Raw genomic sequence first — 17743 nt, 5'->3', positions numbered from 1 at the left:
CACAAGACATTGGGAACAGGCCGTGTGCATTTAAAGCTTCCTTTGGATTTCTCCAAACATAAAAGCATCCAGATGTAGGAAAAAGAGTTAAAGATTATTCATAAGACCATATTACTTTCTTCCACTGTTCAGAAGTCCAGGTTATGTGCTCATTACACAGATCATGCAGTGCTGTGCACTGGCCTTGGTTATAATCGGTTTCCGAATGACAGCCCTACATAAGTATAAGCTTTGTAAAGCCCACAACGTACAGTTTTTGTTGACACTAGATCATAGAGGTGAAAATTCAGTTTGATGGTAATTTGTGAGGACACTGTTGTGAGGTTTTTACAACTGTTGTTAAGTGTCTGTTTTTCCCGGTTTGTGGGCTTCAACATTTGACCGCTGCTCCTCTTTAGTGGTGCCGTTTTCCCCTTTTCAGGCACCAACTATTTGATCTCTTTCAAAATCCGTTGGATCTCTCAGGCAGCTTGAGAAATGTATTAGAGTGTTGATTTTAAGATGTCTCTTATAGCAGAAAAATATTAGTAATTAGTATTTAAATTAAATTAACATGTGTAGAATCTTTTTTAATTGCGATTTAGCTAATTCAAAATATGAGTACTTTTTTGTTAGGTGTTTCCAGTATTTGTCCACCTCCTGTATATATTAAAAACAAAAAAAAACTTCAAAGGTATGCCTTAATGCATTACAAACCAGATAACATCTGAGCCATCAGGATTCATTAAGACATTAAACTGTTCCACTCAGCTTTGTCGTACCACAAGGGATGTACTTCCCCTGAACACTCACCCCCTCTTCCAAAGCACTTTTAAGACAACCTTTTTTTCTTCCACATCACTAAAATACAATAATGACTTGTTTTAAACATTAATTTGCATATAAAAGTCAAAGCCTGGAGTTTGTTGAGACTGTAACTCTGAATTACTGAATTACAAAAAAGGATATGTTACTCCAGGCATAACCTTGCTATAAGGGAAAAATGATTCTGCATTTGTAAGAAAGCAAAAACAGGAGACTTCCACATCACTTGCATTGCATATTCCTGACTATTGGCAGTTTCATAATACCAAACTGGTTGATCAGTCTGTTAATGTAGTTTAGCACAGCAACAAGGACCTGACCATTTGAAGTGGTAGGGTAAATATGAAAAGGAATTGTCATCCGATGCTATTTATTTATTTGCTGTACGAGTGGCGTACAATACCTAGTACAATTAAAATCTCTGTTCATGATGAAATACTGTGTTTACCAACATGAGATAATGAAACCAATGAAACAGGTCAGCTGGCAAGGCAGTAAATAAGAAAGAAGACAAAGTAATAGTGTCCTGCGAGATCCTGGGCACTTGCAGGCATATGGGGCTGTTATTGAGGAATGAGTTTCTCCTCCCATCGGACCTGAACCTCTGGTATAAGACTGTTAAAAGATAAGTGGCTGCAGCTCCTCATTCTCACCTGGGTCCTTTCACCAGGTTCACAGCCAAGAGCCAAGTGTGACAAACACACAACTAGCTATTCCAAATCAGATGGCAATTTGAAACTAGCAAGAAAAAGTTGAGTACTGTAATTATTAAATTAGTGTTTCATGCATGGTACTCAATATTTGAGGACACATTTAGAGCATTATGTATTTGATGAAGCAAAGAAATTTTAATGAATTTAATTTAACCAATTCAAACCATTCAAAGAACGATTTACTAATATACTAACTACAGATAAAGAAATGGAAGTTCTTTTTCCCACAGCTAGCAAACCCATAATATTACATAATTGTTAATATAACAAGGGTCCAGACAAATGAGTGAAGAAGTTACAATTGGAGTGACAAAAATACTTTCCTTTAGGGACATAGCATTTTCGAAAGAGCAGAGCTACAAGAGAGAAGTGCTTCTTCTGAGAAAGCCATGATATCATGAGATAAAACAGCTGTTGGCTACTTGGAGAGAAATGTCTCCACCCATGAACCTCGAATGAATGAAGAGTCAGCGCTAGATAGCAAATTCAAAGGCACAGACAATGAAGGCTCACTCCCAGTAACTGCAGAGAGTACAACAATGACCAGAAAGGGTACTTGTATCTTTGGTTTTTAGTGGACCAATACGGAGATTGAACACAGGCAAGTTTACAAATTCCAATTCCCTCTTTGGATTTATGAATTTGTTGTAATCCATAAATGTGGAAAAAGAATAAGAACTGGGAAATGGTTTGAAAGATTAACTAGAACTTAAAAACTGTAATTTACCTCAATCAATTGAACTGACTGAATATTCAATTATTCAAATTTAATATAAGCATGAATATTTTTTAATTCTAAATACAATACTTCAAACATTCACATTCAGACTTTCAACAATGCTGTTTTGTTAACCTTTAATGCTTCCAAAAGAGCAGGTACTTCTTCTCTGGACAATAAATGCAGGGCTCTGCTGAGCTCACCAATATTTTAGTTCTCAAGCAAATCAAACGATTCAGCTATACCTCACAAGATTTTCAATTATTCTTTCTGAGAGCCCAATGATCTAGAATGCAAAAGCCTCGAACCATGAAAATATGGGGTGATTGATCACTCTGCTACTCCAACCTTATATTGGAGAGCTGCACAGACATGCACACACATACATGCACACAAATTCAAACATATACATTATTGCAGAAATTGCATTTCACAAAAAATTACTGTTTATTTGCATTTTGATAAATTAATTTTAAATGGTCTCCCTAAACTATCCATTTGAAAAGTTTAAATTAAAATGTACTTACAACAGTTTCATTCAGTCCACTTTTATCGTAGTACTTTTTCTTTTCATATTTATCCCTGATGAAAAATTCCACAGCTCTGAAGAGGATCCAATTAAGGGAAGCAACATGACTCCTAGAATGTCACACTCATCATCACAGAGAGAACAATTAATGAGCACCTTTCACCTTGCCATGAGAAAAAAAAACAGTACATTGAAATAAAAGCATTAGAAATGTTTCCTTATGGGCCAATGGTGACGCACTGCATCCAATTTAAAATTGTTCACAGTCCAGAGAGATGTGTGTGGCTCTACGTCAACAGATAAAATAGCCATATCTCTGTCTGAAGATTAATTACAAATTTCAGTTGACAATTTCTACTAAGACCCTGAAAGAAACACCATCTAAAAATACTTACAGTAGTGCCATGAAAGGAGTATGGCAAAACATTCCTGGGATGATTACAAAATACAACTGATGCTTTTAAATCAACTGAAATATCCCCATTTTGTCTTTAAATTAATAAAAAGTGGTACAGTATGTGCTTTATTACTGTCTGTTTTGTAAACTGTTCTTTGGTTGTCATGTAAAGATGGCATTTAATAAATCTAAATAATATGCTTTATTCATAAATACAGGCTTCATTGTGCATCGTGGAAAGAAAAGAAAAAGTGTGAGAATAACCCAAAAGCATAACCTTTTGCTGAGAGAATTCGGAGAAATGGGATCTAGGCTTTGATCCCCTGCCACCTGCGAGATGCAGGCTGATTAAATCCGTGGTTCAGAGGCATTATTGGATTTGCACCTTCATGAAACTTTGATCACAACACAATTGTACAACTAATAAAAAATGTATGACTGCGGGGAAGGAGGAGGGAGTGAAATGAGACAAAAGATTCCTCCAGCGGTAATATCATACAGAAACCCACTCATCTGAAAATGGGGAAAAGGACACTGTCGTAGTTATGAAATGAAAGGCAGCAACTATGTCCCCAAGCACAGAGAAACATGTTTACTGCTTATTTTGGAAAATTAACCAGGAGGCCAGGATACCAGGACTGCATTCAAACCCATGGCAATCACATTTACACAAAATCATTAATGATTTACATTTTGGTATATTCTCATTAATCTGTACAGGTGTGCGAGGATTTTGTGAATGATCTTTTAGTAATTTCCTTATACTCGTATCGATAAAAACAGTACTGATGCATGATCAGGAGCAGCCAAGAACATTTTTGATGGGTTTGTTACACTACTACAGCACTACCAAGACAAGTGACAGACTACACAACTGAGTGGTATTCTACAGCTATCCAGAACAAAGCTGTAACTCTTACATCTTTTGAAAGAAGAGAATGCAGATAAGACAAAACTTATTAATATAAAAAATAGTCACTATAATAACACTATAGTACAGTATATACAATGACTTTTGCATCTTTAAAACAATTTTGGCACAAGGACACATTTATTTTCTACCTCATCTGTCACTCTAGACTGTGATACACTCTAATCCCCAAGTTAACCAAATCACCAAACATATTTGGTTATTGAATCAAATCATCAAGAAAAATAAAGAAAAAGAAACTCCGATTAGAGATGTAGATTTTCCTGTCAAACTATTTAGAGCTATTTCAGAAAACTTTAATCAGAAGTATACTGTGAAACACCTTTAGTGTCCAGAAAAAGAGAGTTTGATTTTTTACAAACCCTGTTATTAGAGTGTTAAGCATATAAATCAACTGATTCACGTAACCATACTAAACAATATAAGTGAGATTAAGGCATCTTCTTTGACAAATTCAATTACAGGCCGCAAAAGCACAGGGAAACAGAGTACAGTATCAGATGAATTATCAGACAGCTTCAATAGAATAATACAAGGGGAAAACTTATTAAACTTACCTATAATATTCAAGAAGAAAAACAACTATTACTTTTTTCCCACTGACATTAATTCATCATCAAAGAGCAGGTGAGTGTTGACCATACGTCCTTCAGCACCTGGTTCAAACAGTCCAGTACTCACTCTCAGCACATCCTTCAGGTAACAAACAGTTTGCAACACTAGGTTCTGATGTATTCAGTTTCTTAAACTGTACTGTACATTTCTCAATGAAAAATGCCAAAGTTTAGAATTGTATTACAGAAGTTGTTTTCTGTTGCTTGTATGTTCTGGAAAAGGAAGCATTGCTATGTGCCTGTAAAAATAGTTTCTCAGGTAGTTTTTCCTACTTTTCAATGCTTGTATTTTTGCTGCACACAAATCACTGACCCTTTAGTCTTAAGAACAAAAGAACTGATACCATATGTACCAAACTTGTAACCAAAATGTTTTTTCACTGTCTTATGATCCAATCAATTTCTAAATAGAGAAACATAGCCGAGTATGACTTTATGACTCAGGAATAATAATGAAATTTAGGGGTAAAACATAAGTTAATAATGTATTTTAAAATATTTTAACAATTCAATATATTTACAAGAAATAAGGTATTTGTAAGTTTAGGTGTACTGAATTTTTCATACAAGTTCCTGAATTGGTATGAAATTATTTTTATGTTCTGTTTGGTGTCTAAAATCCCTATTGATGAGGACGATCCAGAGCACTTCATTGGTTTTAAGTCAACTGTGACTCTTGCCAATCATCTTGAGCTTGGGATTCTCCACATATAGTTAAAAACTGTCAAATGATTTGTTGTTAAAGTTGTGCATATCTGGATTAATTTATAATTACGGTGGTTTGTAAAATGTATTCACAATGTTCTCACAATGGAAAATAAATCTTTTTAAACTTTGGAAAAAAGGGGGCTGTTATCAAATACTTGCTTTGCTGAGTGCACTCATTTTGCACAATCGTGTAGATTAAAATAAGCAAATTAACACAGCCCCTTTTGATTAAATGGTTGGTGTCTTATTACACTCCTTTGTGCACAGAAACAAATGTCAGTACCTACCCCACACACAGTCTAGCATGTCTGGATAGCTGTATGGTACCTTAGTCTTCAAGACAGGTGACTGTATCCCTCTTTTATCCCTCTCTTTTCTCAAAGCCCCAGCAGCAGCCCATGAGGATTCCTTTTAACTACAGGGCATTGTAGTTCATATTTCCATAAAACATCATCCTACATCCTATACTGTACATGCACAAAATTTAAACCAGAAAACAACAAAATGAAGTGGCTTTGTTAGGATACAAAACAAAGACAAACTATAAACAAACAGCAGTCTGGCTTTCCATATACTACAGTTAGTTAGTGCAAATAAAGAGGATACTGGTCCGTCTGAGGTCTTCTGAAGTTTTCTGGAAGATTGGCTTCATACAGTTTTCTGGCCTTAGTGTTGCCCATTTCCTGCACACTCTGAGGAACAGATACAAAGAATTTACAGAAGTTAGCGGAGTACTGTGTCTGAATGCAATATAATGACATTCTTGAAACTCTGAAGTACTGTTACCTGAGAGAGGAGTTGAAGGTTATTTTAGCAATTAAAATAGAACTACTATCACTAAGACACCAAAAAAGGGATTTATTCAAAGCAGTTTTCATAAAAGGGTGCTCTAAAGCTATTCATTTGGTGAAATGGAAATTCTGAGCAGACAAATAAAAAAAGTGATATGTTAGTTACTAAGATATAGAAAAATTCAGTTTTAAAGACTGTGATTCGTCATACAGCAGCATTAGACTTTAAACTAATTAACATTAAAAAGTTGATTTTTGGAATTATTCTGCATACAATTAAAAGGCAGTCCCTTGCAACTGTGTGATTAAGGACTGGAAGCTGAAATGGATTTTTGAAAATTTACTGCTATGAAGTACAAGGTAGCTGTAAGGCCTCTTCATGCATGTTGGCAATGATTCAGATAATCCCTGTATAACTGTTTGGCTCTCATGTCTGAAACTTTCAAGCATCTCTGAATTCTAGTTCCCGTTTCACTTCCTTCTCGCTGGGTGAAATGGTTCAGGGAATCCACTGACTTTTCACTTCTTCTCTTCTCACCTGAGTTAAGAGGCAGCACTTGTAAAAATGGCACGCTTGTGTTTATTATGATGTAACAAACAATGGGAGCAAAAGATTAAATTCTGAAGCTGAGGGAAACATTTTGTCTATTGTGTCTCCTGCAGAAGATGTTTCCAAACCTGCTAACGCACTGCTAATGCAAACAAAACCTTCATTAGGAGTTAAAAAAAGAAAAAAAAGTGGGAAATCTTAGATTAATCATGCATATCTCTAGATTTATACAAATAAAACATACTGCACTTATCATCTAATATGTTTTATTCTCTTTAATGCAAAAAGTACAGTTTTGACATTGCTGCTAAAATGCTTTTGGAGGCCACGATATTCAAGACAACCTTTAAATAACTGTTCTATAACTAAAAGTGAAAAGTCACCACAGTTGTTAAAAATTGTGTGAAACTGAACAAAGCCCTGACAGAGAGATTGAAGAAGGTATACAGTATATTACAAGGGTTTAATAGCATATTCCTTTCTAGCAACAACAACTAACAATGCCTCCTGCAACACTGCTAATGAAACAACCACTTTCATGGATTGCAAAAGAGAGCTTTCTACCTGGATTTGTTCTGGTGTCCACTGGTCCAGGTTCACCGACTTCACTCGGGATATGTGGACTCCAAGGTTACGGTGAATCCCAGCACATCGGATACAGATAAACACACCCAGGTTCCAGGAAGCCCATCGTGGACCTGGATGGTGAAAATCAACAGCCAATTAGAATTTCTTGGAATAAATATATATTAATAATAAACAATAAATGTATATATATATAAGATTATAACCTTTATTTGTCTGTACTACCATACCTTTTAACCTGTCAACCTTTCTGGGAAAGACACAGGATTACTACAAGTCCTGTTTTCGTAAATATTCAAAGTTCATGTAGGGCGCAGTAATAAGTATTACAATGCCACTACTATAAGTCTCCCTGAGGTTACTGTAGCTCACCACAGGAAAATTTCATGTTCCAACAGTTTTACAGCACAAAACTTTTCCCGTTTCTGAAACTTTCTCCCTAGAAGCTAAACATTTAGTCAATATACCCGATGAAAGCAAGAGGGATTCGGAAACAGAACTGACAATTACATGTTCAGAAACTGACATCTAGGGCTGCAGAAACTGACAGGTTATAAATCATCCAAGTTGTAGGAAAATGGATTTTTGCAGCACTTTGGCTGCCTATTTTATCTACAATTATCAGCCATTTTGGGACAGACTTAATTCTAAAAATGTTTTTCTGATGCCAGATTTAAAATTAAAGATGTAAAATCACCTTTGATTCTGAACAGAAAAAAATGAAGAGCTATGCTACAGTCACAATATATCCATAACTCAACTAAAAAACCATCTGGAGCTTTTCCATAATCATCTCTATTCAGAAGAAGGAAGAAAGTTAATCCTCTCAGCCATTTCAAGCAAATGAACCAAATGCTCATTTTCTAAATACACATTTATCTATATTACTATTTTAACGGAAGAATGCAGGCTATTAGCATAAAATATTGATCACTTCATTTTTTTTACATTGTACATTATTCATATCAAGTGCCAGATAGTCTGACATCAAGTGCTACCTCTCGTCTGAGCATGACATATACGTAACAAGATTTTTAAAATTTTAAAGCACTAGGAAAACAATTGAACGGTATGCATTGCAATTTATGAATCATAGACCAAAAATGGAGTGACATTGCTTTCATCAAGGAATACTGCTTTGGGTAGAGTATGTGAATAACAATTCAGTAAAAAAAAAACTTCTGAACAAAGCCAGGCAGCAACAACAATAACAGCTGTTATAAAGGTTTTACTATTCCAATTTATCTTGCTTCACCTGCTGAACATTGGATGGCTTTTTGACATAAAATATCCAAAATGGCAGCCCATCAACAATAATAAAATATAAGTAAAAAAGCAGGACTAGCTTGCAAAAGAACTATTGTAGCTGCTAATTAAAACAAACGTCTTTAATATGCTGTCTCCTGACTTTGTCACAGTGTTCAAGGTTTCTAAATGCAATTTCACTTCCTGTCACTGCTGTCCAAAGCGCACGGTTGTGACAGCTCTCATCCACAGGCATCAGCCATCACCGCTTCACTTCATCACTCAGCAGCTCGACATGCCAGGCTAGACATCACAGCTCCAATACACAATAAGATTCTTCAAGATACTACAATCTATTTTAGTCGTCAGACAAAGTTGTTCAGTTTACTAACAAGTCGGATATATTTAATCTGCATGCAATCTTTTCTTTACTCTGGCTGCACTAAAATTAACTGCAGGAAAACAAGTGGACAAATGCCGTCTTCTACAATACTTTAAAAACCACTAATTCCAGCACACAGCTTTTTTAGCACAGAAACTCTAATCTTAGGTTGTAATGTGGGGACTAAAATGTTGTAAATGATGTGGCAGCATAACACACTTCAAACAACACTTTTCATAGACAGCTTCTTTAAACTCAGTGTTACTTAGCTTATATCTAATGTATATCAACAATTTATATTTCTTCTATCTGGATTAACACTCTGCCCTGGGCTACATTAAATGTCATCTGCCATCTTAGAAATGATTTGAGACTTGGTTAACGTCAGGTGTTTACCAAGTCTTAAATCATTTCAAATTCTTTTAGAAAATCCTTTGCACCCTCTACAGTGTTTGATAATCCTTCTCTTTTATTATTATAAATGAATGTGGGTAATTTACCAAGTAAGCAAGAATCTCTGATCACCAAAATAAATTACAAAGAAAAGTTGTCCAAGTACAGATCCCTTTGTCCCTTTGTCTGTTATACTCTATTAATCCAAACACAATCCACAAATATGCATTGTACTATATATAATGACTATAGTCTGCACTCTAAGAATTAATTATTTACGAATTACACCAGAAAAACGTGAGTGAACAACAGGGCTCAGCTAAGTAAGTCTCTGCCCAGGCTTACACTTCTTTGTGGTACAGTACGTGTATAATGAACTGAATACAGCCAAGGGAAATTCCCCACCCCCGCCCTCAGAAGAGACAAGACAAAAATACAACCCCTTGTGATCTCACCAAATGAGTCACTTTGGACAGAGGAGACATTCAACAACACATTGCCAGAAAAAAAGAGTACACACTCTTCAAGATAGTATGGTTTACATATTAGGGCATATCTGATCTTTACCTAGTCATCACTAAGTCTTAACAGCAGATAAATCTAACTTCCCATGACAAATAACACACATAAATTTTACTTTGTCATTATTTATAAAATAAGTGGTGTACTATCTTTCGCACAACACTAGATGATGGTCTAGTGTGTTAGTGTGGATTTAAAGGCAATGTCACCTTGTATTTTCAACTCCCAAAACACCAGCACTGTCTAAGATCATTCATAAATCATCAGTTTGATTCAAACATATGACCTACTGTGGGTATTGATTCTCCATATTGGTTCTAAAAGGAATACTGCTGAAACAGCTTGCACAATATTAATCACAAAACTCTCTGAAGGTTATACTGTATCTATTATACATGCTTTACCTTTAAAATAAGTGATAACCATAGTACCAATTGAGCATAGAGCCTCACACTAGCCTGAAGTGTATAAGATGGCTATTTTAATGCTACTGTACATGCACAATAAGATTTTCTATACTTATTCCATGTAAATAATGTTAATGAAATAACAGCCACTTCTGACAAATAACTGATTTACGATAACTCGTAACAGTTAAACTTGTTTCTCAAGCTTTTGTTGCATGTGTTGTTTCACTTGGTATCAACCTACTCTGAAAGGCGCTCATCTGTTTAATGACTGTAAAGGCTAAATGTCCATTAGTACACTGTCCATTTTGATCAAGGTGTGAATGATTCTGTAAGTCACCTATATAAGCTATAATACCAATTAATGTTTTTGCTTCATATTATTTAAAAAATTAGATAGGCTTTCCAAAGTATTCCACAAGATCTGAACCAAAGTTTTTCCACTGCCTGGTACAGGGCCAGCTGGAACAGCAATAAAAGTTCTTCCCTCTTCTTGAAAGAAAGCCCATATTACTTTCTCAATGTCACCCTGCTATAACAAGAAAGAATTTGGCAAAATTAAAAGTAACCTTGTTCTCACTCAGACCATTCAACTATACAACACATGTGCTGGAGTATTTGTTTGTATAATAATTCCTACATCTATACTTAAAAGAAACAAGTCAGAATATGCTTTTTTAGGATTTTTGCACGTCTACAAAAATAAATACAAAGCAAAAGTCTCAAAGTCTTGGGTGCTGACTGTAATCATCTTCAAATCACTTCCAGCTCTGCATGCATGTGTGTGGCATAATTATTAGAACTATTTCAGAACAGCTCTGGTATGTATTATGTATTCACTATAAGAAATGTAATTGGAAGCTTCTATAGTAGCACATTTATGAACAATACTGTATGATAAATGAAATGCCAATGTAAGAATCATCAAGTACATTAATTGTACACATATTTAAAGCTGAATGGCAAATTGTCCATAATTAGGCCTAAGGGATACAATGCCTAAGAATATTAGGAAGGTTACAAACATTTGGGCCGCTTGGTACTTAAAAACAAGGCATCAGCTTCAGCAACATGACTGCGTACCTCGCTCTACACTCCCACAATCCTGCACTTCAGTGCACTTCTAGGTAGTTTTCCTGAACTGTGGTTCATGTGTTACTGCACTGGGTTGACTTCATCAATGTCTTTAAGGATTTTGAATACTGGGCTTAAAGGAATGTCATAGAATAACAGGCTTAGTGACTTTACTATCATTGTAGTACACTTCTTTAAGCCCAGAATGTAGCTGGTTATCTGTGCTAGACTGATTTCAGAGCAACAGTTTTATATCATGTGGTTACCAGAACTGCACACAATATTGTAAACAAGATCACTATACAATTTTCACATAACACCCTTGACTTAAACAATTATTTTAACTATACTTCACTAAATTATATTTGCCTTTATTAGTGCTTCACCATATTTATTTTGTTGACCTAAGTCATGTAATAGGTTGCACATGTCCACATTTAACATCATCTGCCGGGGATCATCCCAGTTTTGAGAGCTGTGGTTGTGCTCTCTTGACATTCTCAACCATTGGACTCATTCACCTCCTGACAAGCTTGAGAGGACCAGCAGGTCTCTGCAAGTCTGCAGGTGCCTGGCCAGTGAGCTGGTCCAGGAGCCGCCCCTGCACTGACAGGTGGGGGGTACTGGCCCTGCTGCAGCTTAACTTGCAATAATAAACATAAGGGGGCTACTGGACTGCCCTTGGCAAGAGATGGCTAGAAGGCTGGGTGATCCCTTGACTCAGCTGTTTAGAGTGAGTTGGTAGTAAGGCCAAGGGCATGGGCATGGGTCCCTTACAGATCGAATGGTGTCACCTCTGGAGGTGACTCAATGGGTAATAGCACTCACTCTAATAAAGGATGAGTTCTAGGAACGTGGGTTCGAGCCTGGGTCATGTCACTAGCTAGTTGTGACTGGATTCCCCAAGCCACCTTGTGCAGGATGGGGTTAGTTGGCCAGGGCTCTCTCAGTATCCCTGCAGTTTCCTAGGTGCTGCTGTTGGTGAGGGTCTGCCTCTCCTCTGACTGGTGCTGAACCGCCAGTATGGGCTTCTACCTTCCCAATCCCACACCGTCTTGCGGCGGTGCTGAGGAGATTGATGTTTCAATTTCTATGGGGTGGGAAGCAGGAAAGACTCAGAAGGGAAATAATGTACAGGCCGCTACCCTCAGGGGGGAAGTCTGTCCCAGATGGGCGGAGCGGTGGCTCTGTGGCTAAGGATCTGCACCTGTGACTGGAAGGATGCCGGTTCAAATCCCGCGGCCAGCAGAGGAATCCTACTCCGTTGGGCCCCTGAGCAAGGCCCTTAACCCCAACTGCTCCAGGGGCGCCGTACAATGGCAGACCCTGCGCTCTGACCCCAAGCTTCTCTCCCTGTCTGTGTGTCTGTGTCTCCATGGAGAAAAAGCTGGGGTATGCGAAAAGACGAATTCCTAATGCAAGAAATTGTATAGGGCTAATAAAGAAACATTACATTACATTACATGTGTTGCCTGTGACAATCGGTGGCAGAATGGAGGATTCCGCCTGCACTTCCTCATTCTCCCCCGTGTGCAGTAATGGGGTTTGTAGCTATAAGCCAAGTTGTAGAAAAACACAACAGGTTATTCCAAATTAGACAGGTATAACAAAACTATTCTGTGATTCTAATTAAAAGAATACTCAGAGGTAGGAGGAAAATATTTAAAATATAATTCTGGTGCATGAGCTAAAGCTTATGAAAAGTAATAGATATATGTGTGTTGTGTGCTTTCTCAAATCTTGTGCTCAAAATGAAATTTCATCAGCAAAGAGTGTACTCTACCTTCTTTCTCTTTGTAAAAATACATTATTTATGAACAGGACAGTTTTTGAAGAAACAAAAATATAATTACCACCTCTACAACTCATAGGCACCAGACAAGGTGAATCATATTAACTATGTACTATGTACATAGTTCACTCTTTCAATTTCAGTTCTTAGAAAACCTGCAGTGCCTTCTTGAGGAAGGCGCACTCCTGCTGGAGTAGCTGTGTGTGAGAGTTTCAGTAAGGCCTGCTGTGTGTATCACAAAGCACTGTGGAAGAAAAAGCTAAGAAAAAAAATGGGAGTCAAACAACAGAATCACCCATATCCCTGACCATCTATTCTTATACAAGCTTCCAGCAACATAGACTGTGAAGTTCTCTCATTTAAAACACATTTTTTTACTGATTATGCAAATTGCTTATCTACTACTGCTCAGAATTTACTTTTACAATTACACTTTGTATAAGAGTAACGATACAGGGTTTTAATGCATATAAGGATTATACATTATATATTTTGTGAATTCTTTAAAAGCGAAAGAGACATCAATCAGATATTAAGTAAGCACCTCATCTATACCACGGTCTACAAGCGAGTACCTCATTCACCCCTCCCTCTATTATTTGTAATAGACCATACAAAGGAAATAACTGTCATACTCTACATTTTAAAAAACAAAAAGAGCTGATATGCTATAGGAAACTTTACATCATACATAAAAGTTCTTAACTGATGTTGGTAAGAGGGTAATGGACTGTTATGATATGACAACTACTGTCACAAAGCTTCTCCTCAACACTTCTCCACATAAACAAACAACCTGGATGGCCACTTCAGAGTCTACTCATCATCTCTGCTGCTGTCATCTTCTAAACTCCTGCAAGACCGGTCTGCTTGTATTAGAAACACAGGCTGAAAACACGACATCTCATTTCCATCAGGAAAGCCCAGAGATGACGGAGGCCCAGATGCCTGTGTTGTCTTTGGCTCAAAGACTTGATTCAGCAACAACCAGAACTGTGAGTAACAACGGCTGAAGAGCACCAGCACTTTCTTTAAAATATGCAAACCAGGATCTGACTGATACAGGATCAGGCTGTGGCTGTGGTTGGGACTGATGAAAGTGCTTTTAAGTTACAGTAAGACCATTCTCTCGACTACAAAGGAAAGCCACTAAGAAATCAGAAGCCAGAGAGTGAGAACTGTTCTAAAGTGAAAAATTTGAAAACTGGAAAGAAAACCTTCCTTCTTTTTGAAATGGTGCCAATTTTTACAGCTATCATTATTAACCAAATATTACCACATAAACAGCGTATTCCAAATCAAAATCTGCTGTTTCAGTCTCGTGTATTTAAGACTAGACTAGTACATACACTAAGAAGGTCTAGTTCCAATCTGTGTGGTCCCTTAGTTATGTGGCAGTGTTGCTTCTGATCTATGGAACCCAATTACGTTGTCAGGCTTAAATGTAAGTACTGCAATTATTTATTTATTTAATAGGGGCGGTGTGGTGGCTCTGTGGCTAAGGATCTGCTCCTGTGGCTGGTTGCCGGTTCGTATCCCACGGCCAGCAGAGGAATCCTAACTCTGTTGGGCCCTTGAGGAAGGCCCTAAACCCCAGCTGCTCCAGGTGCGCCATATAGATGGCTGACCCTGCGCTCTGAACCCAAGCTTCTCTCCCTGTCTGTGTGTCTCATGGAGAGCAAGTTGGGGTATGTGAAAAAAGACAAATTCCTAATACAAGAAATTGTATATGGCCAATAAGGTGATCTTATCTTATATACAGGGCCAGATTTTTCCTGTGGACAAACATTCTACAGTAAGAGTATGAAATTAGTCCAGCACACAGGGAAAATAAGAACCATAGTTGTAGTCTAATTACAACTGAGACTTTTCATAAACAAATTATACATTAAATATAGCATAGTACATAGTACTAAATGCCTGGTAAAGCTAAACAAACAGTGACAGTATCTCAGAAGGCTGCAAATTCACTGTTGAAAATAAATATATAAAACAATATACAAAATGTATAGAAACTTTCAAGCACATCTGACCCTGAAAGATGCAAGCCTACAGTAAATACAGGGCCTTAATGGTTCTTTCCCTAGAAATACAAATTACAAAATGCAATTACAACAACTCCTCCCCAGAGTGAAATTATACCATTGGCTTGTTGCCATGGGAACACATAAGAAAAGAAGTCTAATATGATGATTTCAGTGTGTACTAAGAATGTAAGAGATGTTCTTATTACAACTATGCAGCACAGGATCAAGAGTATCGCTTTCAATTACATGATGGTAATTGTACTGTACCTATAAACCAGTTGGGAAAACCAGAGATCAAAACACCCACTTCCAAGACATAGCGGGGGCAATATAAAATACATCATTTAAAGCTTTTCCTCTGGCAATAATTTAAGTCAGGCATCAACTAATTTTGTAGTCAAGCCATAACTGGCTATTGTGAGTAATTGGCTAATTACTTTCTTGTGTTCTACATTGTCCATAACACCTGTCTCTCATTTGACAGGCATAGAAGCACACCTTATTAAAGTGTTAGAAATGTTACATCTCCTAAAATTAAAAAACAAAAACAAATGCTGTCTTCCACTTGTTAATTCTTTCTCCTCTTTCAGTACTGCAGCAAAACAAGAGGCAGGAGTATTTGGAAATGTATTAAAATAAAGGGTAAACTAATTGGAGTTTTGTGCATTTTCCTCTAGGAGACATAAGTTCTTAAAATCAGTAAGATTTGTAGAAGTGTAGTATAAAAACAAGCTTTGTATAATCAAATTTTCCTAACCTACAGGGATAGAATTACCATAATGTTATTATGAACTGAAAAGAGGTAAAGAAATTACATGTCTCCTTTCTCTGAGGCATTTTAAAGATTTATTCCTATAAGACCTACATATTAAAAGACCTTTCCAGTGAGAATTATTCAGCATAGTGTGCTTGTAAATCATGTAGTAAATCAATTAGAAATTAAACTTTTATTTTAGCTTTTGTTATTCATTGCTATTCAGATTCAGTAGACTTTCCAAAAAAGAAACACAGAGGTGATCATTAAAGAACAACTGTAATATAAAAAATGACCAACAGTACAGAAAATCTACAGATATGCACCAAACATACTGACTTTCACAAGGCCAAGCAGGATGAACTAAAAAACACAGCCCTGTGTGGGGAATTCCATTAATATTCTGTTAAATAACCTCTGCATTACAGAGTCATTTTTAACCTTCTTTTGAAGTACTTTGGGAAAATAACTTCCTGTCACTGCGATACTTTAACCTAGTTAAATTAATATGCTTTACCCACTAAAGATCGGCAGCCACCCAACTAAGGGCTTCTATGTGAAGCTGTCAAAGGTCTCAAAACATTTGATCGGTTTGAGTGTTGAAGTAAATCTTTGGCACTATTTTTTAAAAACAATTCCCCCACATTAACCTAACAAATAATCAACAGAATAATGATGAGTCATTTAATGCATTTTGGAGTGCATACCTAGCTCTGATTGTAGTAAAGCTGAAATCCAGGAAGCAGCAGCTGTTCTTAGAAGCAGCCAGTACATCATATCAGTTGCTCCAATTTAATTCTATTCTACTAGGGGCAGGAAATTAACATTTGTCAACTGTTTCATTGCACTATAAAACCACATGCAAAAACACAGATTAGTTGAATTGTGGCTTCCATGGTCTCTCAGTGCTACCTGGATCAAAGGTGGCCGACTGATTTATTATTCATATTTAACAAAATCAAGTGAAAGCCACTAATGTATTTGGAAATAATGAGAAAATGTCCATTCTTCCCTTTGCATTGGAGATTCCAGTGTGAGCCGCCCATGGTGGTAAAAGGGTAGAGTCTGAGGGCAATACTCTGAAGCTCATGGCAATCATGTCAAATATATATATATTAAATTAATCAACATTACTTTACTGATGTCATCTTTCATCCAGAAGAATAAAAACAAATACTCTATTCCAGTGCAAATGCTATAGTATAGTGATGACGTTTAAGATACAATATGAATTATCAAGTTTGTCTGGAGACTTAGCAACCAAGAACCTTGTTACAGATGAAGCTTTATAATATTTCTGTAATAGCCAGTCTTTTTAAAGAAATGGACATATTTTTAGTTTTCTCTTCCAGATGTCCTTAAACGCATAGATCATTCCCTCTCTGTGGAAGAAATCTATCATTATTCCTGTTCCTAAAACTGCCAAGCCTAGTGGCCTTAAAAGCTACAGGTCGGTGGCCCTCACAACTCTCCCAATGAAAACTCTTGAGAGAATAGTGAAGCAACACATCACAAAGATCACACAAGCCCTGATCGACCCCCTGCGGTTTGCTTACAGGGAAAGGAGGGGAGTAAACGATGCAATACTCACATTGGTAAATCTGGTCTATCAACAATCTGGACCAACCAAGGACCTTTGTAAGGTGAAAAACCAACAGATCAGGAAATCTTTCATCCCCACTGCAATCCCACTCTTAAACAATGCAAAGTAACTGCCTTGTCTTGTCTTTTGTTTCTTTCTTCTGTAACACTGCTGTATTCTCTTCCCTTTTTTATAATGTGTATTGTCATTTTGTTATGTTTGACT

At 36.8% G+C, this 17743-nt stretch overlaps 1 protein-coding gene across 2 annotated transcripts in view; it reads right to left on the bottom strand.

Moving 5' to 3' along the window:
* The window catches only part of smap1 (small ArfGAP 1), a 94751-nt gene that overhangs the window by 52342 nt on the left and 24666 nt on the right, over positions 1–17743 (bottom strand). For both annotated transcript variants that reach the window (XM_015363150.2, XM_069179806.1), the window contains exons 2-4: positions 7320–7453; positions 6021–6106; positions 2763–2838 (exon numbers count right to left, since the gene is read on the bottom strand). In XM_015363150.2, the coding sequence (XP_015218636.1) occupies positions 2763–2838; positions 6021–6106; positions 7320–7453 (296 nt within the window). The remainder of the gene's footprint in view (positions 1–2762; positions 2839–6020; positions 6107–7319; positions 7454–17743) is intronic.

Source organism: Lepisosteus oculatus, chromosome 17 (assembly GCF_040954835.1).
Source record: "Lepisosteus oculatus isolate fLepOcu1 chromosome 17, fLepOcu1.hap2, whole genome shotgun sequence".
Classification (NCBI taxonomy): Eukaryota; Metazoa; Chordata; class Actinopteri; order Semionotiformes; family Lepisosteidae; genus Lepisosteus; species Lepisosteus oculatus.
This window is presented reverse-complemented; position numbering and strand designations above follow the sequence as displayed.